Here is a 26203-nt window from a genome sequence, read left to right on the forward strand (position 1 = left end):
AGTGGTTTATGTTCTGTAAAATACTCTTCCAAGGTTTTTATATCAACCCTAGGTGATTTTAAGTGTTCCAAAGTGATTCTAGTGCCGAGAAACCCGAATTAATTGCTAGTTTCACTTCCTTGTTCTTGTGACTACATTGGAAGGATATTTCGTGGTGAATTAAGCTCAAATTGGAGTTGTTCTATCTGTGTAAAGGTAAGGAACCTCTTACTCTACATATATTTAAGCTTATCCAAGTTGCGGCCAAGTCGTTGAAGCTAGAACTTGTGAGATATCTATTGAAAGGCTTGTTTGCAATATTGATGATTGGTGGACTATTTTGGGAGGCTTAATATGATTATTATTGAGGTTGTTTGATAATTTTGTAACTTGTGTGAAGTCATATAAATATGGGAGGTGTTGTCCATTTTATCGTAAAATAGGTTGTGGTCGATATATAATAGTTACGACGCTTAAACGATAACGATAGTATCATTTCTCTTATTGTAGACTGAGGAGCCGTGATATTTACATAGCTTGAGGTTGGGCAGTATATACAAGGTATGTGAGGCTATCTCTTTCTTTCTTTTGCATGACTCCGATTGTAAATAATATAACGAACGAGCCGCGCTATAGTCAGCCGAGTACGACACTTATTATGCAACTACAGATCAGTTGGGTTTTACCGAGCTCCACGTGGCCGGGTACGATTCTACTGAGCCTTATGATGGCCGGGTAAGTTTTTACCAAGCTTATTACGGTTGGGTACGATATGATGATGATAATGCCTACAGAGGCGTATGTTTTTGAAGATATATATATATATATATATATATATATATATATATATATATATATATATATATATATATATATATATATATATATATATGTGTGTGTGTGTGTGTGTGTGTGTGTGTGTGTATCATGTATTTCATGTCAGTCGCCCTCAGAGGCACTCAGATGTTACAGGTTGTATATTCTTTATCCCTCTTTGCATTACTGTTCTTATTTATGCTTTATTGCCTTACATACTCAGTACTTTGTTTGTACTGACGTCCCTTTTATTTGTGGATGCTGCATGTCATGCTGCAGGTCCTGATAGATAGGTAGACGAAGCTCCCCCACCACAGTAGGCTGCCCAGTTCAAGGGTTATTGGCGAGATCCCTTCTTCGGACTTGCTGTGACCTTGGCATGCATTTTTGTTATAGACATTATGGGTATGTCGAGGCCCTGTTCTGGCAATGTTACAACACTTATGTTCCTTTATAGGCTCATAGATAGGTGTCGTCGCATGTATAGTTTTGGATAGCCTTGTCGACTAGTTTTTGTTGTATCGTATCATGGCAGCCTTGTCGGCTTGTACCTTATATATAGCTTCATGATAGCCTTGTCGGCCCATGTTGTATATGTTCATGCCATTATCTATCATTTATGTTGATCTCATCGGCCCTTATAGATAATAATAAAGATTAGATAAAATATGTGTTGGTGCTCGGCAGTTATGGCCCCGGGTGCCAGTCATGGCCCTCTAATTTGGATCGTGAGAAACTTGGTATCAGAGAAAGTCTGTCATAAGGGTTGTCTATGTGCCGTGTCTAGTAGAGTCTTGATTATAGATTTGTAGCACGCTACATTTATAATTAGGAGGCTACATGACATCTACGGTTGTTACCTTCCTTTTGAATCTAGAACGTGCGTAGAGTTGAGTCGTAAGTATTCATCTCTAATATTCACCTTATTTTCTTTGAGTGATGCCTTCGACCAAGAAGCAAGCGATTAGTAGACGACTTGATACAGCTGCGGGAAAGGGTACCGGTCAAGTGCCTCCAACTAGAGGAGGCCAAAGTGAGGCTCAGAGCGAGATTCCGTCTCATACCTCATCTACTCCGTCCCATCGAGAGGATATTAGGTGGGACCCCGCACCTCCAGTTCCTTCGTCTGGCACTACAAACCAGTATATGCGTAGTGAGGTGCAGTTGTTGACTAGATTGGTAGCTGCTCAGGCTCGGAGGAAGAATACCGGTGCCACTGACATACCGATTAGTGCCAGAGATCGTGATTTTATTAATCTAAACCCTCTAGTGTTTACCGGATCAGATCCCAAGGAGGACCCGCATACTTTTATTGATCAGGTTCATCGTACACTGCGAGTTATGCATGCTAGTGATACTAAGGCAGTAGAATTGGCTTCTTATCAGTTATGGGAGTTAACAGGTTTATGGTATGACAGTTGGGAGAGATTTAGGGGTCCGAACGCTCCTCTAGCTATGTGAACCTTTGACAAGGTAATATGAGTGTGCGAGAGTATAGTATGTTGTTTGATTCTTTAGCAAGGTATGCTCCCCGTATGGTTGCCTAACATTGTGTGGGGGAAACTACCCCTTATGTATTGAGTCTTTGGTGCTAATTGTGTCATGTGAAGTCCGTGTACGCGTGGTGACGAGTACGTGCTCGGGCTTATTTGTGGAAAGCTGACCTTTTAAGGCTCTTAGGTTATTATGCTCATCAGTTATGAAGTTGTTTTGTTATGTTAAGTTCCCCATTTACTAGTTTTACCCCTATGTGTCTTAATTGGAATTAATTGGTTTCATGTTCCACTTTTATCGCCTATTTAACTCTTGTGTGCCTTAACTGAAGTTGTTGCATCTTCGATTGCCATGTTATCCTTTCCTAATTGCATATCCTTAATTGAAATTATTATTATCTCTTCTGTAATTATCTATCCTTAATTGAGGTTATGATTATCTTTCCCGTTGCTTATCCTTAATTGAATTTGTTGTGCCTCTTTCATAATTGCTCAACCCTAAATAAAGCTAGTTATCCTTGATCGTAGTGGCCTCATCCTTATTTGAAATTATTTAACAAGGCTTATGCTCAGACACTAGAGGATCGTAAGTGCCAGCAAAAGGGTATATATGGAGCATGATATGGCAAGCATAAGAGGGCGAGATTCGTAGGGTATTTGGTGACTTTAGAGGTAGTTTTAAGCCCCAGTCTTCGAGGAGTTCGGTGCCACCTGTAGCTAGTGCTCCTCCATAGTTTCAGAAGCCTCAGTATGATCGATCTATCTATTCTGGTCCAGGGCAGAGTTTGCGAGCATCAGGCTCGCAATATCATGGGGATACTAGTCAGACGAGACCCCCAGCACCCCATTGTGATTAGTGCGTCAAGGCCCACTTTGGAATGTATCGTCGAGGTTCTGATATGTGCTATTCTTGTGGACAGCCTGGCCATATGATGCGGGATTGTCCTAATAAAGGAGGTGGTGGTATGGCTCAGCCGACTGGATCTGTGTCTGGTTCTTCCTTACCAGTTCGAGCTCCAACACGAGGTTTTCAGTAGTCGACGACTCGTGGTAAAGGTAGAGGTGCAGTGTCGAGTTCGAGCGGTACTCAAAATCGAACCTATTCTCTAGCAGGTCGATAGGATCTCGAGTCGTCTTCGGATGTTGTTACAGGTATATTGTCTGTGTTTTCTTATGATGTACGCTGATTGATCCGGGATCTACGTTATGATATGTTACACTCTTTATGGCTAATAAGTTTGGCGTTGAACCTGAATTGATAAGTAAACCACTTCCGGTATCCACTCGGATATGAGATTTTGTGATTTCTAGAAGGGTATATAGAGGTTGTAGACTGATGATTTGTAGTTGTCAAACCTCGACAAATCTATTTGAGTTAGAAATGGTTGATTTCAATGTGATAATGGGAATGGATTGGTTCGCATCATGTTATGCAAACGTTGATTATCGTACGAAGGTGGTTAGGTTTCATTTTCCCGGTGAACCCGTCATTGAATGGAAGAGAAACATTGCTACGCCAAAAGGTAGGTTTATTTCTTATATTAAGGAAAGGAAGATGATCTCGAAAGGTTACATTTATAATCTCGTTCATGTTAGAGATGCAGAGACAAAGTCGCCTACTCTACAATCAGTTCCCGTGGTCAATGAATTTCCAGATGTTTTCCCAGATGAACTCCTAGGCCTTCCTCCTGAAAGGGAAATTGAGTTTACAATTGATGTGTTGCCTGACACTCAGCTGATCTCTATCCCTTCGTACAAGATATCTCGGGTAGAGTTGCGAGAGTTGAAGGCGCAGTTGAAGGACTTGCTGGATAAAGGCTTCATTAGGCCTAGCACTTCACCTTAGGGCGTATCAGTCTTGTTCGTACGGAATAAAGATGGGTCGTTAAGGATATGTATTGATTATCGACAATTGAATAAGGTTATAATAAAGAACAAGTATCCACTTCCGAGGATTGATGACCTGTTTGACCAACTCCAAGGTGCCAAGTATTTCTCTAAGATTGACTTACGTTCAGGGTATCATCAGGTGAGGGTTAAAGAGAAGGATATTCCGAAGATGGTCTTCTAAACAAGATATGGGCATTTTGATTTCTTGGTCATGTCGTTCGGGCTAACAAATGCCCCAGCAACTTTATGCATCTTATGAATAGTGAATTCAGACCCTATCTTGACGTGTTCGTGTATCATATTCATTGATGACATTCTGGTGTATTCTTGTTCGGAGGCGAAACATGCGGGCCACTTGCGGATAGTATTACAGACCCTTCAGGATCATAAGTTATATGCTAAGCTCTCCAAATATGAATTTTGGCTGAACTCAGTAGCATTCCTTGGCCATGTGATATCTAACGAAGGTATTAGTGTCGACACTAAGAAGATCGATGCAGTGAAGAATTGGACGAGACCTACAACGCCGTCAGAAGTCCGCAGCTTCTTGGGGCTACTAGGATATTATATGCAGTTTGGAGAAGGGTTTTCTTCTATATCAACACTATTGACTATATTAACACAGAAAGCTACCAAGTTCTAGTGGTCTAATGCTTGTGAACGTAGTTTTCAGGAGCTGAAGAACTGATTGACATCCACGCTAGGGCTCACTCTCCCAGAAGGAACAGAAGGTTATGTGGTATATTGTGATGCCTCAGGTATAGGTTTGGGGTACGTATTGATGCAACGTGAGAAGATGATTGCTTACGCATCGAGACAATTAAAGAAACATTAAAAGAATTACCCGACTTATGATTTTGAATTGGCTGCAGTAATATATGCTTTGAAGATATGGTGGAACTACTTATATGGTAGTCATGCTGACATCTACACAAATCATAAGAGTTTACAATACATCTTCAAGCAGAAGGATTGTTAGACTCGTAGGTGACTTGAATTATTGAAAGATTACGGTGTCGAGATATTGTACCATCTCGGTAAAGCTAATGTTGTGGCAGACGCTCTCAGCCCTAAGTCTAGGGGAAGCTTAGTACGCATTGAGGCAGGCAAATAAGGGTTGACTAAAGAGCTTCATGAGCTGGCCAATACGAGAATCAGATTGTTAGACTCTGATGATGGAGGTGTTACTGTATAGAATATGGCAGAATTGTCTTTGATAGACGAGGTAAAAGCACGACAATAGGAAGACCCTACCTTAGTATGATTGAGGGAGGGCATTCAACAACATAAGATTACCGCTTTTGAGATTAGAGAAGATGGGGCACTGAGATACCAGTGCCAATTATGCGTGCCTAATGTGGTAGGGCTGCGAGAAAAGATTATGATTGAGATTCATCAGTCCCGATATTCCATCCATCTCGGCTAGACAAAGATGTATCATGACGTTAAGGAGCTGTATTGATGGGACAACATGAAGAAGGCTATTGCAGAATTTGTAGCCTAGTGTCCTAATTATCAACAAGTAAAGATCGAGCATCAGAAACCTGGTAGACTGATTTAGAATATAGAGATTTCGACCTGGAAATGAGAGGTGATCAATATGTACTTCATTATTGTATTACCTCACTCTTATCATAAGTTTGACTCCATCTAAGTGATAGTTGACTGACTTACAAAATCCGCCCATTTTCTGCCAGTTAAGACAACTTACACAGTTGAAGATTATGCGAGGTTGTATATCAAGGACATTGTTAGGCTTCATGGTATGCCGATATCTACTATATCAGACCAAGGAGATCCGTTTACGGCTAACTTTTTGGAGGTCATTTCAGAAGGCTTTAGGAACATAAGTGAATCTCAGCACTGCATGCCATCCATGGACTGATGGATAAGATGAACGTACCATTCAGACACTTGAAGACATGCTACGAGAATGTGTTCTAGATTTCAAGGGAAATTGGGATGACCATCTGCCACTCATAGAATTCGCCTACAATAATAGCTATCATTCTAGTATTAAAATGGCCCCGTACGAGGCGTTGTATGGGAGGAAATATAGATCACCAGTTGGATGGTTCAAAGTAGGTGAAACATAATTATATTGGCCAGATTTGATTCACCAAGCCATTGAGAAGGTGAAAGTGATACAAGAACGACTGAGGACAGTGCAAAGTATGCAAAAGTCTCATTCTGATGTCTAGCGTCGTGATGTGGAGTTTGAGGTTGGTGATTGGATTTTCCTGAGGATCTCACCGATGAAGGGTGTTATGCATTTTGGGAAGAAGGGTAAGCTGAGTACGCGGTATATTGGGCCGTACAAGAGTCTTCGATTAATTGGACAGTTTGCTTATAAGTTAGAATTGCCATCCGAATTGGAATTTGTCCACCCGGTATTCCATGTATCTATGTTAAGGAAAAGTATTGGAGACCCTTCTTGGGTCATCCCTATAAAGGATGTACAAGTTACGGATGATGTATCATATGAAGAAGTGCCAGTGGCTATATTAGATCGACAAGTCCGCAAGCTGAGAACAAAGGATATAGCTTCCGTCAAAGTATTGTAGAGGAACAAGAATACAGAAGAAATGTCATGGGAAGCAGAAGAAGAGATGAAATCTAAATACCCTTACCTATTCCAAATTGAAGATAACGAGGATGCCGGCGAAACGCAAGATGCAATGGAAGCTGAAACGACTCTATGAAGTAAACAATAGCTTGAGAATACTCTTCCTTAATAAACAAAAATGGTGATATGCAGTTATGTACATATCCATAATGCTTTATATAGCCTTATGAGGCCATATGTTTGGTTTAATTGCTTGCAAGTTTGGCTAGTGTCTATTTTATAGGGGAGACTCGGCCGGAAATTTCCGGCGGAATCCATGATGAGTTAGACTCCCCATAAACCTTTACATTCGAGGACGAATGTTCCTGGGGGGGGGGGGGAGAGGGTGTTACAACCCATATTCGCGTATGTTAGATCATCCCATAAGTTAGTCGACATAAATTCGAGAAGCAATTATCATTGAGATGATAAGAAGTTTATCCTATTGGTCTTAAATTATACAAGGGTGTATAAGAGTGTTTAACAAGTATTAGAAGTTAGAAGTTAAACGAATCAAGGATGTTGTAACCCATATTTTTGGGTAAAACAAGGGGTTCTTAATATGTTAATGAGGTCGTGTTTTAAGTCATTTGAATCATATAATATCTGTATCATAAGTTTTGAAGTCAAGCGAGTTATGAAACAAAAGTCGACAAAAGTTGTCGCAAGTTACGTTTATAATTTTACTAAACATTTAGGTCTAATGTTACTAAGATTTTCTCTCAATATTATTGGAATTATGGGGTGATCCACCCCCCATATTGAATATTTACGAGTCTAGTTTCTAACGCATTAAACTGTTTGTCGATACAACGTCGGAGTTGAGAGATATTTGCTTTTTTGCGAGACTGCGCAAGCAGCTCCCTATGGGACCCACTTAGGCGGTTGAGATATCTTGATGTATATATGATGCCTACAGCCCATTTTAACTCATTATGTTTCACTCTCTTCAGACCCTAGACACCTAAAAACATTCTCTCAAAGTTCTCTCACGATTCAAGACCCAAATAAAGGGCAAATAACACAAATCAAGTGTCGGGACTCCCGTGGCGCTAGTGAGTTTCTTGTTCTTCTTGTGGTTGCTGATTTTGGTGTGGTTCCAGCTCGTGCGGGGGTTGTTTAAAGTGGTTTCAGGTTTTTAAAATACTATCACAAGGTTTTCATATCAACCTTAGGCGATTTCAAGTGTTCCAAAGTGATTCTAGTGCCGAGAGAATTGATTGCTAGTTTTGCTTTCTTGTTCTTGTGACTGCATTGGAAGGATATTTCATGGTGAAGTAAGATCAAATTGGAGTTGTTCTATCTGTGTAAAGGTAAGGAACCTCTTACACTACATGTATTTAAGCTTATCCAAGTTGTGGCTAAGTCGTTGAAGCTAGAACTTGTGAGATATCTATCGAAAGGCTTGTTAGTAATGTTGTTGATTGGTGGAATGTTTTGGGAGGCTTAATATGATTATTATTGATGTTGTTTGGGCTGTTTGGTGATTTTTGTAACTTGTGGGAATTCATATAAATAGGGGATGTCTATTTTATTGTAAAATAAGTTGCGGTCGATATATAATAGTTACGATGTTTAAACGGTAACAATAGTATCATTTCTCTAATTGTAGACTAAGGAGCTGTGACATTTGCATAATTTGAGATTAGGCAGTATATACAAGGTATGTGAGGCTATTTCTTTCTTTCTTTTGCACGACTCTGATTGTACATAATGTAATGAATGAGCTTCCAAAGATACTCTACTCTTAGAAGCAAGCAGTACTCACATTGTTTCCCTTCTTATGAAAAGATTGAGGTTGATGTTGCTTCTCTTATTGTTATGTATCAAATGTTGTTTGTATTTCCTGATTCCTATAATATTCATGATGACAAATTAGCTCTAATAACGTATAAAAAGGTCACCGACCTTACGTCACTCTGAAAGGTTTAGAACGTGATTCCATGAGTCCAGCATACATTATATATATATATGAATCTAGTTTACTCTATCGAACAACGCTATAGTCGGTCGGGTACGACACATATTGCGCAACCATTGATCAGTTGGGTTTTACCGAGCTCCACGTGGCCGATTACGATTCTACCGAGCCTTAAGATGGCCGGGTACGATATGATGATGATTATGCCCATAGAGGCATATGTTTTAAAAGTTATATATATATATATATATATATATATAGAGAGAGATTGTTTTTCTTTATCCTTATTTTACATTAGTGTTCTTTTTTATGCTTCTTGACTTACATACTCAGTACTTTATTCGTACTGACGTCCCTTTTATTTGTTGATGCTGCATGTCGTGTTGTAGGTCCTGATAGATAGGTAGACGAAGCTCCCTCACTACAATAGTCTGCCCAGTTCAGCGGTTATTGGCGATATCCCTTCTACGGACTTGCAGTGGTCTTGGTATGCATTTTTGTTGTAGACATTATGGGTATGTCGGGGACCTGTTCTGGCAATGTTACAACACTTATTTTCCTTTAGAGGCTCATAGACAGGTGTCGTCTCATGTATAGTTTTGGATAGCCTTGTCGGCTGGTTTTTGTTGTATAGTCTATCATGGAAGCCTTGTCAGCTCGTACCTTATATATAGCTTCATGACAGCCTTGTCGTCCCATGTATATATGTTCATGCTATTATCTGTCATTGTTGGTTGTTTATAATTCTTATCTACCATTTATGTTGATCTCATCGGCCCTTATAGATAATAAAAAAGGTTAGATAAAATATACGTTGGTGCTCGGCAGTTATGGCCTAGGTGCCAGTCATGGCCCTCAAGTTTGGGTCGTGACATTGAAAGACGTGTACATAAAGAGACGAGTGTGTGCACAGACTTATGTATGGTTTTGACCATTTTAGACCCTTAGGCTATTATTATGTCTTGAATTGAAGATGTTGCTAAATGGAACACCTTTCATTGTATAGTCATTCCCCGTTTCAGTGTGTTGTTGTTGAAGTTCTTGTACACATTGTTATTGTTGAGCTATGGGCTATGTATTTTTGTGATATTGGTATTGTTGTTTGGGCAATATTGTGGCATATGTTCACGTGCGATGCGAGTTGATTATTGTAATGTGATGAGATGCGCATGCGGCGGCATAATGGTGATGTTATTGATGCGCATACGGCGAGATAAAGGGATTTTATGTGCGTGTTGCTAGTAAGGGAAATTACTTCATTTTGAAGCACATGCGGCGAGATAAGGGAGCTTACGCGTATGAAGCTATTTCAGGAAAATGTTTTTAAAAAATGTAAGGCTCGTGCGGATAAGGAAGAATTATGATTTGTGACTTGAGATTTATTATTATGAGGTGTGGTACCTCGGGGTGATCCTTGTTGTAAATTTTGTGTTGGAACGACTTGATGATTTAAACTGTTATTGCTTCATTAATTGATTTAACTTGTATTTTAACTGTGTTTTGATTAGGTTGTTGTTTTATGACATGTTTACTCTTTGTTGCCAATTATTGATTTTTGCCTTCCGTTGTTAGCTCTCTCTCTCTCTCTCTCTATATATATATATATATATATACAGATATATATTCTGCACAGGTTTTTATGTCTAGTGAGTGTCTTAACTTGAACCTCGTCACTACTCCACCAAGGTTAGTCTTGATACTTGCGGGGTATCGATTGTGGTGTACTCATATTATATTTCTGCACATTTTTGTGCAGACCCATGTACCTCGGGGCTTGCCGGATATTATATATATGTGTGTGTGTGTATATATATATATATATATATTCTGCACGGGTTTTTATGTCTAGTGAGTGTCTTGACTTGAACCTCGTCACTACTCCACCGAGGTTAGTCTTGATACTTATTGGGTACCGATTGTGATGTACTCATACTATGCTTCTACACATTATTTTGCAAACCCAGGTACCTCGGGGCTTGCCGGACATTAGCTAGCTGCTTTTGAGTTATTGAGGAGACTTTAAGGTATAACTGTCATTCCGCTCGCAGGCCTCAGAGTAACCTTCCGATATTACCTTTATTACTATTTATTTTCTTTCCAAAACAGTGTTGTATTTGAGATTTCTAGTTTACTCTCAGTAGAGCTTATCAATCTGTGCTACTGGTTTTGGGAATGTCTGACTATTGATTAGTTTCAACTTTATTATGTCATTTATCTGTTTAATTTAATAGATAAGTTGTTTGTTTTTGTTAAAGCTTAGCATGTATTAGGGTTACCTAGTCTTAGAAACTAGGTACCATCATGATCCTAAAGGTGGGATTCTTGGTTCGTGACAAGTTCGTATCCAAGCTCTAGGTTTATAGGTTCTATGAGTTATAAGCAAGTTTAGTAGAGTCTTGTGGATCGATACAGAGACGTCTGTGCTTATCTTCGAAAGGCTACGAAACTATTAGGAAATTTCACTTCTTTCATTTCTTATTGTGGGAATTTGTTGATTTTAGAATCTACTTTGTTTTTCTATTCGTTCACAGATGGTGAGGACACGGACTACCGGATCAATTAAGCAGACACCTGTGCCCCCTCCTAGAGCCTCGAGAAACTGGGGCCGAGGTAGAGGCCGAATAGGGGCATGCGTTACAGCTAGAGCACCTGCCAGAGCATCAACGGAGGAGCCACCAATAGCTCCAGTTAGGGAGCAGGCACCTGAGACGCCTGTTTCTACTCAGGACTTCAGGAGACTATGGAACATTTTTCTGAGCATGTTCAATACTTTAGCTGGGGTGGGATTGATCCCAGTTGCACCAACTACTTCTCAGGCTGGGGAGGACCTTAGACTTCTATCGCATACACTCTAGAGCAGTGGGCCCATGTTGATCAGGTTCCATGTGTTATGTCGGTACAACTCATTATCGCGGTTCAGCCTGAGGTCAGGGAAGTGGCATCAGAGGAGGAGCAGAAGGGGCTTGAGAGGTTCAAGAGGTATTTTCCTCCTACTTTCAGTGGTGTGGTTTCTAAGGATGCACATGGTTTTCTAGACCAGTGCCATTGTATTCTCCACACCATGGGCATTGTAAAGGCTAGCAGGGTCCACTTTACTACCTTTCAGCTGACAGAATCGTCTTATAGATGGTGGCAGGCTTATAAGGAGAGTAGGCTAGTTGATGCAACGCCACTCACTTGGGCTCAATTTTCTGATCTATTTTTTAGGGAGTTTGTTCACAGACCCTCAGGGATATGTTGCACATAAAGTTCGAGCAATTGTGTTAAGAGACTATGACTGTGTTCGAGTATGCCATGAGGTTTAATGAGCTATCTCATCATGGACCCGCTTTGGTTTCTACAGTCAGAGCGCAAGTCTGTAGATTTATTAAGGGGCTCAGTTATGGTATTAGGTTAAGTATGACACGAGAGTTGGAGACTGATACTCCATTTTAGCAAGTTATGGAGATCGCTTGGAGGTTAGAGCATATGCGTGGCCAGGAGAGGGAGGATAGGGAATCCAAAAGGCCTTGGGATTTTAGAGGATTTAGTGGTTCCCGCTCTACAGTTTTATATCTTCATGGCAGAGGTTATGTTAGTCGACCAGTTCATTCTTCACTTCAGGCTACTCGGAGTGCACCTACTAGTCAGGGACCTCATAACGCCCATTTCGCACAGCCACTTTCCAGTGCACTTCCTGCACAGGGTGCCTTCAGCGGTTATTCTAGCCGACCAAGCCAGACACAATTCCAACAGCCATGCCTAGAGAGAGGTTATTTCGAGTGTGGTGATACTAGGCATATAGTGAGGGACTATCCCCGACTTAGGAGGCATTCACTTCCACAGGGTTCAAAGGCTATGGTTGCTTCTTCAGTTGCTACTCCACCTGCACAGTCAGCTAAGGGTAAAGGACAAGCGAGTAGAGGGCATCCTAGAGGGGGAGGCCAGGCCCATTGTTATGATATTTCCTGTAGGACTGAGGCTATTGCATCAGATGGTGTCATCACAGGTATTGTTCCGGTATGTCATAGAGATGTATCTGTTTTATTTGATCCGGGTTCCGCTTACTTGTATATGTCATCTTACTTTGCTTTTATATTTGGATATGTCTCGTGATTCTTTGAGTGCCCCTATTTATGTGTCTATGCCGGCTGGAGATTATATTATGGTAGAATGCATCTATCGGTCGTGTTTGGTCACTATCGAGGGTTATGAGACTAGGGTTGACCTTCTACTACTTAATATGGTAGACTTTGATTTTATTTTTGGCATGGATTGATTGTCGCCCTATCACGCTGTTGCACCCTATTTTGCACCAGTCAAGACAAGATTCTACTTGTGATTTCTCTGTTGTTGATGAAAGAAAGTCATCGCCTAATATTTTAAGGTATACATGGGTACCTATACTAGGGTACCTATTGCATTACTAAGTTATGTTCTTTATTGATCTTCTAACCGGTGAGATTATGGGTAAGGGTTCTTGTTCTTCTAAGGGGAAGGTGTTAGGTACCCCTTAAAATCTATAGGATTTAAACTAAGTTTGGGATCAATTATTCAAAAAATACTTTGATTAATAATAAGGAAGGCTGCTTACTGTACACCTAAGGATGACATTGATAGAAAGAATGCGAAGTTTTAAAGGGATATGAATTTATGAAAGGGGTTCATAAGAGATGTTAAGAGAGTTTTGAAATTGGCACATAAGTTGTCTGAATTTTATAAGTTTATAAAAGAGATTGAGTTATAAAAACACTTTGATTAGGGGTAAGATTATCTACATAATTCTAAAAGGATGTTTGTGAGAAAGCATATCTAGAATTTATTTTAGATTTGAAAGATTTTCAAAGAAAGGGTCATTTGCTGGAAATCCTTTAAAAGCGACGATTTTCTGAAGTTCTGATTTCTTTTAAGTAAAACGAAAGTTGAAATCCAATTTTTTCTTTAGAAATAGAGCTGCTTTTCACTAAGTTCTGGATTTCAAAATTTTTTAAAGAAGAGAAGGGTGAGTGAAAAAATATAATAATTAGCGAGCAGATTACAACTAGTGAACTAAGGACCTACTATTAGCTAATTTCCCTTTTTAAATCCTATATTGTTTAAGGCTTGACTAAGTTCATATGATACTAAAGCATAAAGGAAAAAAAAAAAGGAAAATCATGTGTTCTAATATATGAGTGTTATATACATGAGTGATAAAACAATAATAAAGACATAACAAATACAACTAACATTAAACTAGTAGAGGCAATAAACTAAATTAACGAGGCAGTAATAATGTTAAAAGGAGTTGAGGGAAAGAGGACTAGACTCTGGGGATTGGGCCTCAAGAAGGTAAGCCCAGCAGTAAAGAAGAGTGAGCACAACTGACTTTGTACCCCCGGACGCGGTGCAATAGAGCTGGAATCGGGCCTGAGCTCATCAAGAACTCAGAGGCCCAAACAAATGTACATGTGAAAAATAAGAAGTTCATTAGATATATATCCAATTCATCTAACATATTTCAACTACATAACATTTTTGATGTACATGACAAATACATAAACAGTTAATTAAAGCAAGAACAATATTAATATGGTAGAGGAAATTATATATTAACGTGGTGGCTTTATTTAGCAAACAATTCATATTGGAAACCTTTTGTTGTCATTAAATACTAAACCCTTAAAGAACTGGATGTGTCAATAAACTAAGAGCTAAGGAGGGAACCCCACTCAAAGTCAATACTTCCTTTGGATCTACCGACACTTCAAAGTTCCCAAGGGACTCAAGGCCCAAGGCAATTCTTGCGCATGGGAGGGAAGCCAAACCTAGAGTCGAACTCCGCTCCCAAATACCCTTAATCACTAACGACATATTTTCCTTATGGGTTTAAGTGCCAATGAGGCCCTTCCAATGTGAACTAAATACTAAAGTATTATCTACCACACCATATATATTTTCCTCTTAATGAAAATAATACGAGCGAATACAGATGGTTATTATATTAACTAGAGGACTTCATATCAGGGAAACCTAAGGGGAGAAGGGCTAAGTTCAGAATATACATAGATACAAAAAGGTTTTATAATAACACCATTGCAATGCACCGCTTAGGCATGACATATTCAAACAAGTATTAACAATCATCACTTGGCGACTTAAAGACATCAAGGTAGATTAAAACCAACAGTCATAGTCAACACTTGTCTTAGAGAGAGTACCAAGGTTATGGTACTGAACACTCATCATGAGTACCAAAACATGGCACCCCTAAGATATAAAAAGGTCATGCTTCTAATAGTATTAACGAGTCAATGTATTCAGATAATATCAACAAATGAACCTCAATAAGGTTTGAGATCCAAGTGCAGCTTCAGGTTAACAATAAAAGAGGAGGGCTAGGCATAACTCAAGGTAGAACATGGTATTGCAGAGTTAAAGCAGGGACACTGGTAACATTCAATCAACTATACATGGGCAAGATGAATGAAACAATGATCTCACGTAAGTTGAGGGACTTTACACATTACAGAACCATACCAACATGTTGATAAAGAGAAGATATGGAAGACATTGTATCAAAGCAAGTTCAAAATCAAACATAGATCTAGTTCAGCATATAGGTATTAAGTGATCATGTTTCAGTTAATACTGTTAGTTGACTCTAACAGTATGTCTAAATCCTACTTTCATGGAAGATAAGCTAATGATGGATGCATGCAGACTTTACAAAAATTCAGCAGGGGTTCAAAGAGATTAAGGACAAGGATGTATTGAACATATGTGTGAAGATCTCAAACAGATTGGGGAACAAACAAACTTAGTTGTGCAGTAGTTATTAGCTGACCTTATCCAAACAAAGTCATGACTCACACCAAGAAGAGGAAAATAGTTTGATCTTACAGAATATATATCTAGTAATGATTCATGAGAAGAAAACAGCTTGATGCAAATAAGATAGTTTTCCTATACATATAACAGTTGAGCATGATCATAGGAAAGCCCTAATGACAACCCGGATATCACTATTAGAGTTCACATGTACAGATACAAAGAAGAAAACATATAAACACTCAGATTCCTTTCAACTTAGTTAAATGACATGAACATGTGGAATATCAATTAAGATTACCAGATTATGAACAAGATCACGAACATGTAGAATGCAGGGAAATAATATGTAGAGGTGGGCATTATGACAATATCACTGGTGAAAGGGAAACATGAACATGATCGGTTTATCAATGATAGTAATCAAACAGAATAAGGACCACAGTGATAATTCAGAGACAGTTTAACAAACACATGCGGACAAGAAAAATACTAGAACATTGTAAGTTCAAACTTAAGGTTAAGGGACGAGGATACAAGTCTTGAACAAATTCAAGTTTCAATAACTACCAAGTAGCACACTGAGCTTCTAAGTGTAAGAAAGCTATGAAGTAGATAGTTTAATAAACACTGATAAAACAAGAATGAGTTCATTGTAAGTCGTTGAGAACTATGAAGTTTACATTGAACATAAACATATAAAATTTAGGCATGGAGACTGTAAGAAAGCTCAAAACAAAGATCAATAATTATCATTCAACTAATCGATTATCACTTAAGGAATCATAACAGAACAAGCTAATCATAAAGGATTATTATACTAACAAAACATAACTATCAAACATGTCCAGCATATACAACATAATTATAATCTACAGAACTTAATATTGACATATCTAAATCATTTAGGGAGATGAAAAAAAGAAAAGGGAAATAAAGGTGTTGACCTTCTTAAGGGCAGCAGACCAAACAAATTCCTTTTGTTACTCAAAGATCCTAGAACTTTCAAACTTGAACTAGCAAAAGAAACTCGGCAAAAGAGAGAAACCAGTAAGAGACCTAATATAAATAACCCTAAATTTTAGTGTTTGTGACAGTTCAGTGTTTAGATTGCTCTCTGTTGTGTATTAGATTGTGTGTTGGTAAGAACATTAAAGACCCCTTTTTATAGTGGCATTCAATACTCTAGAGCTTCACGAATTCAAAATCGGTAGTGGAGAATGACACATGGTAGATGATGATAGCTAATCGAGTAAAAATCAAAAGACATAGGGGGAATCCAGTAATGATTTTATCTATATACTGGAGTGGAGTGAGTCGTTGAACGTTAAAGCACAAGAAACCATCGGTCAGAACCCTAATACCAGAGGTCATTGCATTTGACCTTTGGGTGTCGAATATTGATGATGAAGCCAGCTAACATCTCCTGATCGCTTTGATTTGAAAGAACGAAGGATGAAACATAGGAGTTTGAAGTTTCACCTTTGGAGTCTGATTTCTTCGACGAGGGATTTGAGATTGAAAGGCGAAAATGGAAAGAACGACGGGACTGAGAGTGCAGGAACAAAAGGAACAACCATGCATGCTATGGATTTGAAAGGTCAGTAATGATTTGAAGTTTCATATTTGAGATTAGGGTTCGGATTTTAGGAGATTTGATTTTGGTGATGAAATAGGCAAAAGTTCAGTGGGAATCCTGGATATGGGAGACATATGAGATGATTTGAGGTCGATTTCATGACCTTGAACCAATTTGTGCAAGGTCTATTGATTGATGGGGTTTAGGGCAGATGAGAGATAGAGAGAAGACGAGGAAAGAAAGGCGACTGGGAGGGTAGGAAATGAATTAGGGTTCGGGGAATGAGACCAGTTGGTCTCTGAGTTAAAACGAGGGAAAAAGATCTGGGTCGTTGGATCATTTGATCAACGGCCTTGATAAATCGGGGTGTTACTTATTTAAGAAAAATAATTTTGGGAAAATATGGAGACTGTTGGATCTATGTGATCCAATGGCTGAGATAATTTCTAATAGTGGGTCTAGAATAAACGTAAAATAGGGATAATTCGTGACCGTTAATGATTTGAATCAACGGCTCAGATCGCTTGTGTTTGTTTTGTGAGTTGGGATTAGCGGGTGACATGTCAAACGCTGATTGGTGCGAATAGAGTTACTTGGATTGCTATGTTGGAAGGGTATGGGGTGTTTGGACCAGGTTGTTTTCCGGATTGGGTTGTACATTTGGGCTAAAGTGATTTAATAAATAGCCATTTTGTACTTGGTTAAGGAATTGCAATTGTAGCCTTTTAGTTTTAAAACCCCTTTTAAAGTCAATTTAAATAAACTTAACAATTTCAAAAATGTGGTAAAATTATAATTACTATATGTACCTAATTATTTTAATTAGGTATATATAAATGATACATATTTCAAATTGTAGCACTAATTTCAAAATATTATTAAAGTAACCTAATTTATTTGAAATTAAAGAGTAATTTTGTCAAATTATAAAACATATGTAATGTATATACAAAAGTTATTTTATAATAGTAAATATATTTGTAATTACACAATATTAGTACTATGTAATTAATTTCGAAACTACTAATTAATTAATTTATAAAAATAGATATTCATTAATAGAAAAATACTTTTAAAGCATTTATTGTAAATTGTTAAGCGTAAATAAATTAATTTAAAAAGGGAGGGTCAAAATTGGCCGTCAACAACTGCCCCTCTTTGGCCAGAGACGATGAAAGAGTTTTCAGGCAAAGAAATTGAACCAAAGTCAATTTTGTCCCGACTATAGGCACGCATTGCAAGAATGGCATGAAAGTTATGAATTGAGGAAGAATCTTGGAAAGTTTGGGAATATTGGGGCCGAATTCTGGCTTTGAATTGCTTACATACCTCGGGCTTAACGAGGATCAGGCCTCATGTAGTTCTGAAGTAGGGACTTTTGGGGAAGCGACACTCACTGGAATTGCCCCAGTATCGTATTGTGACAATACGGCGAGACGGAAGATTGGTCACTCATGATGGCTAGAATTTTGCGGCCAGATTTTAATGATTCGAAACTTTGAACTCGCTGGTCATTTTGAGCCGGGATCTTGAGCCCGCTACTGGGTTGGCTGTCCCCATAGTGTTGTAGTTCGGTTTGTTGCTAAGAAGTAGTTCCACGATGCAGTGTGTGTTCTCGTAAAACAAAATAAAATACACGCATACCAATATATTGTAATGTAGAATATATTAAGATGCGATGTAAATGATACAGGAATGATGATGCATGGCTGCCGGCAAGCCGTTATATGGGATTGGGATGATGGAATACTTGATCCTCACTCGATTTGTTAGCCGGGATGGGTACCGTTCCGCAACTGTCGGAGCATTTGAAAATTATCTCCGCTTGTTGGAAGAGCTTGATTGGTAAAGTGCGTCTCCGCTTGCTGGGAGAGCTTTGCACGGAGAAATGTCTCCGCTTGTTGGGAGAGCTTAATTTTCAGGGTGCGTCTCCGCTTATTGGGAGAGCTTTGCACTGAAATGTAAAGTAGTCCCTACTTGGGAGCGATCGAAATCATGCCTAAAGCTGCACGAACAAAACGTTAAAACATTCAAGGTAACAGCGAAATGAAATATGAGCATGCCCATGAGATACTCTTGACTGCGAAGCTAAGTGGCAGCCATTGATTGGCAGAACGTTGGTGACGAGGTTCGCAATTATCTATTCCGGCATTCGTGATTAATGAAGCGTTGTTGCGGATTGTTTTTTGTTGGAGAATTTTACAGTTTGCTATATATAAGACTCCAGTTGGCGAACCCGATGTGCGATTTGTATAAGGCGCTCCGATTGATTGAGCTGATGGTTTGCTATATACAGTGCTTCGATTGGTGAAGCTGACGTTCAATTTGTACAGGGTGCTCCGATGGATTGAGCAGGCGGTTTGCTATTTACAGGACTTCGATTGGCAAAGCCGACGTTCGTTTTGTACAAGTTGCTCCGATTAAGTGAGCAAACGGTTTGCTATTTATAGATTTCTGTATCAGTTGTCTAAAGAGTTAGCTTTCGCTGTGCTTGAAAATTAAAGTAAAAGGAAGGAGAGATAATCTTAGGCAAGCGGCGGGTCCGTCATTTGCCCTAGTGTGGTTCCAGCGATTATTTACTCCCTGTTGACCCTGCACTCAAAGAAAACTTCTTAGTGGGGGGGAATAGAGTTGGTTTGCGTCGACCCTGGTGTTGATTTGTCCCAGCCTTTGACTTGATTGCGCCACAGAGTTTGGTAGATGGAACGGATTACTATATTTATATATATTTATAAAATATTTCAAAAATACTTGTTCTTTTAAGGCAAACGTTGTCGTCCCAGATTATGACACGTTACGAAAGGTTCTCTGCCCGCGAACGCATTTCTATGAGAACTTCGTTTCGTTGATGTGGATCCTCCATGGTATCTCTGACAACGCGGCTATTGGCCGCTGCGACTGCTTCCTAATTAAGATTGATGCATTACAGATTGTTCCTAAGGTTATATCCGAACCCTTTCAGGTTGCCTACGTATCCAAAATGGAATCAGGTCTGAACGTAGTTCATGGGACGTGATATAATGCAACAAAATGACCGAGACTGACTCAGGAAGCCTACGTATCCAAAACGGAATCAGGTTGGGACGTAGTTTGATTACAACAGATGCAAGATAATGAGATTAAGAGATAAAAATGGCCGAGTCTGACTCAGACAACCTACGTATCCAAATGAAATCAGGCCAGAACATAATTCAGTTATAAAGGATGACTGAATCCGATGAGGATTGCCTACATATTCCTTCCTTAGGAAATCAAGTCGGCGTAGTTCCTAAACAACATACAAATAAAATGACATTTGAGTTTTCTATTACAAGAGAAAAGGGGGGAGAGAAACCGAACCCTACGTAGTTTGCCTACGTATCCCTCCGTGGGAAGTCAGGTTGAACGTAGTTCTGTTTCATCAAAATCCTAACTATATCTGTCCTCAGACGTAATATCTCTTGATTGTGTCCGAGTTGATCGGCTTCGTGCTGACTCTTCCATCCATTTCTACTAAGATTAGATCTCTACTAGATAGTGCTCTGTAGATCAGGTAAGGACCTTGCCAGTTAAGTGCAAACTTCCCTCTAGCTTCTTCTTGATGGGGAAAGATTTTCTTCAAAACCAACTGCCCTGGTGCGAGTTGGCGGGGGGTCACTCTTTTGTTAAATGCACTAGCCATCCTATTTTAGTATAGTTGTCCATGACATACTGCATCCATTCTTTTCTCATCAATGAGCATGAGTTGTTCTTGCCTGACCCGTATCCACTCTGCGTCGTCCAATTTTGCATCTTGAATGACTCTTAAGGATGAAATTTTGACTTCTGCGGGTATCACTACTTCAATATCGTATACTAACATGTACGACGTTGACCTAGTGGATGTTCTCATGGTAGTCCGGTAACCTAATAAAGAAAAAGGTAACTTCTCGTGCCATTATCTATGATTGTCCACTATCTTTCGCAGAATCCTCTTGATATTTTTGTTAACTGCCTCGACTTCCCCATTCATTTGTGGTCTGTAAGCTGTGGAATTGCGGTGGACGATTTTGAACTTCTCATAGATTTCCCTCATGAGGTCGCTATCGAGGTTTGCAGTATTGTCAGTGATGATAGACTCTGGTATCCCAAATCTTCAAACGATGTTGTTCTAGACAAAATCTGTCACTACCTTCTTTGTGATGGCTTTGTAACTAGATGCCTCGATCCATTTAGTGAAATAGTTGATGGCTATCAAAATGAAACGATGTACGTTTGACGCTACAGGTTTTGTGGGTCCTATCATGTCCATGCCCCATGCGGCAAAAGGCCAGGGTGAACCCATTACATTTAACTCATTTGGTGGAACCCGGATAAAGTCTACGTGAATCTAGAACCAGTGACATTTTTGCACAAAGCAGATGTTGTCGCTTTCCATGGTCATTCAAAAGTATCCATCTCTCAAAATCTTCTTGGCTAACGTGAATCAGTTCATGTGGGCTCCGCATATCCCCACATTTATTTCTTCCAATAGTCTAGTTGCTTCGGAGGCGTATACACATCTCAGCAAACCTAAGTCTGGGGTCCTCCTATACAAGATTTCCCCATTGAGGAAAAAGTGATTCGCCAACCTCCTAAGGGCTCGCTTTTGACCATTAGTAGTATTTTATGGGTACTCCTGAGTCCCAAGGGACTTCTTGATGTCGTGATACCAAGGTTCACCATCTGGTTCTTCATTCACATGAAAGCAATAGGCATGTTGATTCTTGATTTCTATCTAGATGGGGTCGATGTAGTTCTTGTCTGGATGCTGAATCATAGATGATAAGGTTGCAAGGGCGTCGGCGAATTGTTCTGAATTCTGGGCACATGCCTGAACTCTATCTTCGTTAACTTATTGCATAGTTCTTTCACGCAATGCAGGTATGGCAGTATCATGAAATTCTTAGTAGATCGTTCTCCTTGGACCTGATGTATCAGCAAATTGGAATCTCCTATGACCAAAAGTTCTTTGATGTTCATGTCGATTGCCATTTTGATTCCAGAGATACATGCCTCGTATTCAGCCATATTATTGGTACACGAGAATCTTTTCTTTGCCGATGTTGGATAGTGTTGTCTAGATTTTGAAATCAGGACTGCCCCAATCCTTACTCCTTTGAAGTTTGCTGCTCCATCAAAGAACATCCTCCATCCAGGGTATGATTCTGCGATGTCTTTCCCAGCAAATAGTACTTCTTCATCGGGGAAATACGTGGTAAGCGGTTAGTAATCCGCATCTATTAGATTCTCAGTGAGATGGTCGGCTAAAGCTTGTCCTTTGATAGCCTTCTGAGTTATGTACACAATGCCAAATTCGCTGAGGACAATTTGCCACTTAGATAGCTTCCCGGTAGGCATTGGCTTTTGAAAAATGTACTTGAGCGGATCGAGCCAAGATATCAGATGTGTGGTGTATGCTGACATGTAATGCCTTAGCTTCTGAGCAATCCAGGTCAGAGCACAACAAGTGCGTTCTATCAAAGTATACCTGGCCTCGCATGGTGTGAACTTCTTACTTAAGTAGTAGATGGCCTACTCATTTCTCCCAGTTTAATCGTGTTGCCCCAACACACAGCCGAAGGCATTGTCCAAGAATGACAAATAGAGCAACAATGGTTTTCCTGGTTCAGGTGGAACCAACACTGGCTGGTTTGAAAGATACTCTTTGATTCTATCGAAAGCTTTCTGGTATTCCTCCGTCCATTTCGTGGCAGCATCCTTCTTTAACAGTTTGAAGATGGGTTCATAGATTACTGTGGACTGGGCTATGAAGCGACTGATGTAATTCAATCTTCCTAAGAAACTCATGACATCTTTCTTGCTTTTTGGTGGCGGTAATTCCTAGATGGCCTTGATTTTTGATGGGTCCAGTTCTATCCCTTTCCTGCTTACAATAAAACCCAATAGTTTTCCAGCTGAAACTCTGAACGCGCACTTTGCTGGATTCATCTTCAAATCATACCTTCACAGGCGTTCAAAAAATTTCCTCAAGTCATCCAAGTGCTCCGAACTCCTTCGAGATTTACTGATGACATCATCGACATACACTTCGATCTTCTTATGAATCATGTCGTGAAAGAGGGTTGTCATGGCTCTCATGTAGGTGACGCCGGCATTCTTGAGACCGAATGGCATAACCCTATAATAGTAGACTCCCCAAGGAGTGGTGAAAGTTGTCTTCTCCACGTCTTCTGCATGCATTAGGATTTAGTGGTATCTAGTGAAACAATCCACAAATGACTGCAGTTCATACTTCGCACAGTTGTCGATAAGGATGTGGATATTTGGCAAGGGAAAATCGTCCTTTGGGTTAGCTTTGTTGAGATCCCTGTAATCCACACATATTTTGATCTTTTCATCCTTTTTGGGCATTGGGACGATGTTTTCCAACCAGCTTGGATAGTTAGTGAACCTCACTACATTTGCCTCTATCTGTTTGGTCACCTCTTTTTTTTTATCCTCATACTTAAATCAGGTTTGAATTTCCCGGGCTTCTGCTTGACCGGTGGTCTGGTAGGGTCAGTGGGTAGTCGATGTGAGACAATGTCGGTGCTTAATACTGGCATGTCATCATAGGACCACGTGAACACGTCGACGTACTGTCGGAGGATCTCAATCATTATTTCCTACTGTTCGGCTTCTAGGTGAATGTTGATTCTGGTTTCTTTCACGTCTTCTTCACTTCCAAGATTGACTACTTATGTTTCTTCGAGGTTGGGCTTCTTCTGACTCTCCAGCCATTCGATCTCTTGTGGGAGATTATCCAGCATCATACTCTCGTCATATTCCTGGTAATCCGGGTCGTTGCGCTCAGTGGTTTCGTTACATGCCATAATCGCAGAACGCGGTTTTTATCGGTTTGATTACTGAAAAGAAAAGTTAGGTATAAATAAAGTAGTAAAATAAATTGTAATTTTTATAAAAATATTCTTTTTATTTCATCAAAAGGGGAACGTCTCAAGCGTTCACAAGAGGCAATGACAAAAAGGTACAAACACAATACATGCCTCAATTAACCGTGTTCTTTTGAAAGAAAACCTTTACAGTTCCATACTATCAAGAGTCCCGGCAAACCAAAGATGGATTTGCTATCCAATTTTGCAGCTCTTCCCATGGTTCGGCATCCCTAATAGTCGGTGTCATGATGTCAGTTCCTTCATAGAATTCTTCAATCATATTCACGAACAGCTTTCCCATCCCGTCGATGATATCATCTTCGGGCGTTGAACTCTGTCCCGGACTTGAAACATGCTCTAGCACAAAAACCTTTTTCCTGGAGCTAACGGTGCGAGTTTCCCTTTTGGGGGCTGATATCCTATGCCAGCCCTTCTTTTCTGCCCATTGTGCTCAATTGGTTCTATGATCCCATCTGACTTGTCTCCCAACCCTGTTCCGGGCCTATATCCATATTCCATCATCTCTCTCATGGCCATCTTGGGCCTGTATGGCGATTGTATTCCCAAATTCTATTCAGTCTTCTCCTCTTCAGTAGTCTGCATAATTTCTACAATGTGGAAGGCAACTCTGTCTAGTCTCTCAATAAATGGGACAGCATACTCCAAATTGGCGGAGTGACCCCACTCGCCGTGGACCACGATCTCTTAGCATCCCCACTCGAATTTTATGCATTGGTGCAAGGCAGACGACACGGCCCCTGCCATATGTATCCAGGGCCTGCCCAACAACAAATTGTAATAAGAGGAAATGTCCATCACTTGAAATAATACTGGAAATTCGACCGACCCGATTTGCAAGGCTAGATAAATTTCCCCAATAATATCCTTTTATGAACCATCGAAGGCCCTTACCCTTACGTGGCTTTCCTTACTTCCCTCAAATGAATTCCCAACTCCCGCAAGGTGGAGAGCGGGCAAATGTTGACTCCTGATCCCCCGTCAACCAGCACTCGAGATACCACTTTGTCCCCATATTTGACAGTGATGTGAAGAGCCTTGTTGTGACTTGCGCCCTCGAGAGGAAGTTCATCTCTTCTGAAAGTGATCATATTTTCCTCTACCATTTTCCCAATTTTCGCGGCCAATGCCTCGCTGGTAGTGTTACTTGGTACACTTACAATGCTTAGTACTTTCAACAAAGCGTCCTTATGGCTGTCAGAGCTCATCAGTAGATCCATGATGGATATCTGCGCTGGAGTTTTCTTCAATTGTTCTTCCATAAAATACTCTTTGCTTGACATCCTTTTCCAAAACTCTGCGGCTTCTAGGTCTGTTATGTTTCTCCTTGGAATTTGTTCTCTCCCTGGATTTCCTCGATTGACCTCTTTAGGGGCGTAGCATCTCCCGGACCTAGTCATACCATAAGCTGCGACAGAGTCTGTCATTTTGGCTTTTCACTTTTGCTGATAGGTCCATGGGACGGTTTTTTATTCCCGATCTTCTTCACCCTGAGTAGCATCGATGGGTTGCTGGGGATAAGTTTGAACTGTCACGGTAGGCTTTTGTTGTACTGTAATGATAGGATTCTTTTGAGGAGGGATCCTTGCGGCTTCTGCATTTTCGTTAGTGACAATTGATCTCTATATGTCATATTCTTCATCTAGCGTGATCATGTTGGCTACCTGCACCTACTAGCCTCTAAAGTAAATCTCCTAGCCTCCGATGCTCGTACTGCACCTGCTAACAATTTAGGCACTGAGCTATATACTCCACTATGTCTTTCTTCATTCTCCTCCACCAATAGTGATGTCTCAAATCTTGATACATCTTAGCGGCACCCGGATGAATGGAGTATCGTGAACTGTGGGACTCCTGAAGGATCATCTCACGCAGCCCATCCACATTGTGCACACATAATCGACCCTGCATCTGCAACACACCATCATCTTCGATAGAAACCTCCTTGGCATCGTCGTGCTGAACTGTGTCTTTAAGGATAAGCAAATAGGGATAGTCATACTAACGCTCTCTAATGTGATCATATAAAGACGATCTTGAAACCACGCAAGCAAGAACTCGACTAGGCTACGAAACATCCAATCTAACAAACTGGTTGGCCAAGGCCTGAACATCCATGGCTAGTGGCCTCTTTGTTGCCGGTAGATATGCTAAACTACCCAAACTCTCTGCCTTTCGACTCAAGGCATCGGCCACCACATTGACGTTCCCAGGATG

General features: G+C 40.1%; 1 protein-coding gene across 1 annotated transcript; it reads left to right on the forward strand.

Annotated features, from left to right (window-relative positions):
- The first annotated feature begins 3669 nt into the window (after positions 1–3669).
- On the forward strand, positions 3670–4134 carry LOC138909551 (uncharacterized). Its single transcript, XM_070200757.1, has one exon. The coding sequence runs from the start codon at positions 3670–3672 to the stop codon at positions 4132–4134; it is 465 nt and encodes a 154-aa protein (XP_070056858.1).
- The last annotated feature ends 22069 nt before the right edge of the window (positions 4135–26203 follow it).

The sequence above is a fragment of the Nicotiana tomentosiformis genome, chromosome 4 (genome assembly GCF_000390325.3).
Source record: "Nicotiana tomentosiformis chromosome 4, ASM39032v3, whole genome shotgun sequence".
Taxonomy (NCBI): Eukaryota; Viridiplantae; Streptophyta; class Magnoliopsida; order Solanales; family Solanaceae; genus Nicotiana; species Nicotiana tomentosiformis.

Bases quoted from the DNA above. Each gene is read 5' to 3' on its own strand.
- LOC138909551 (XM_070200757.1), top strand. From the start codon at position 3,670: ATGGTTGATTTCAATGTGATAATGGGAATGGATTGGTTCGCATCATGT.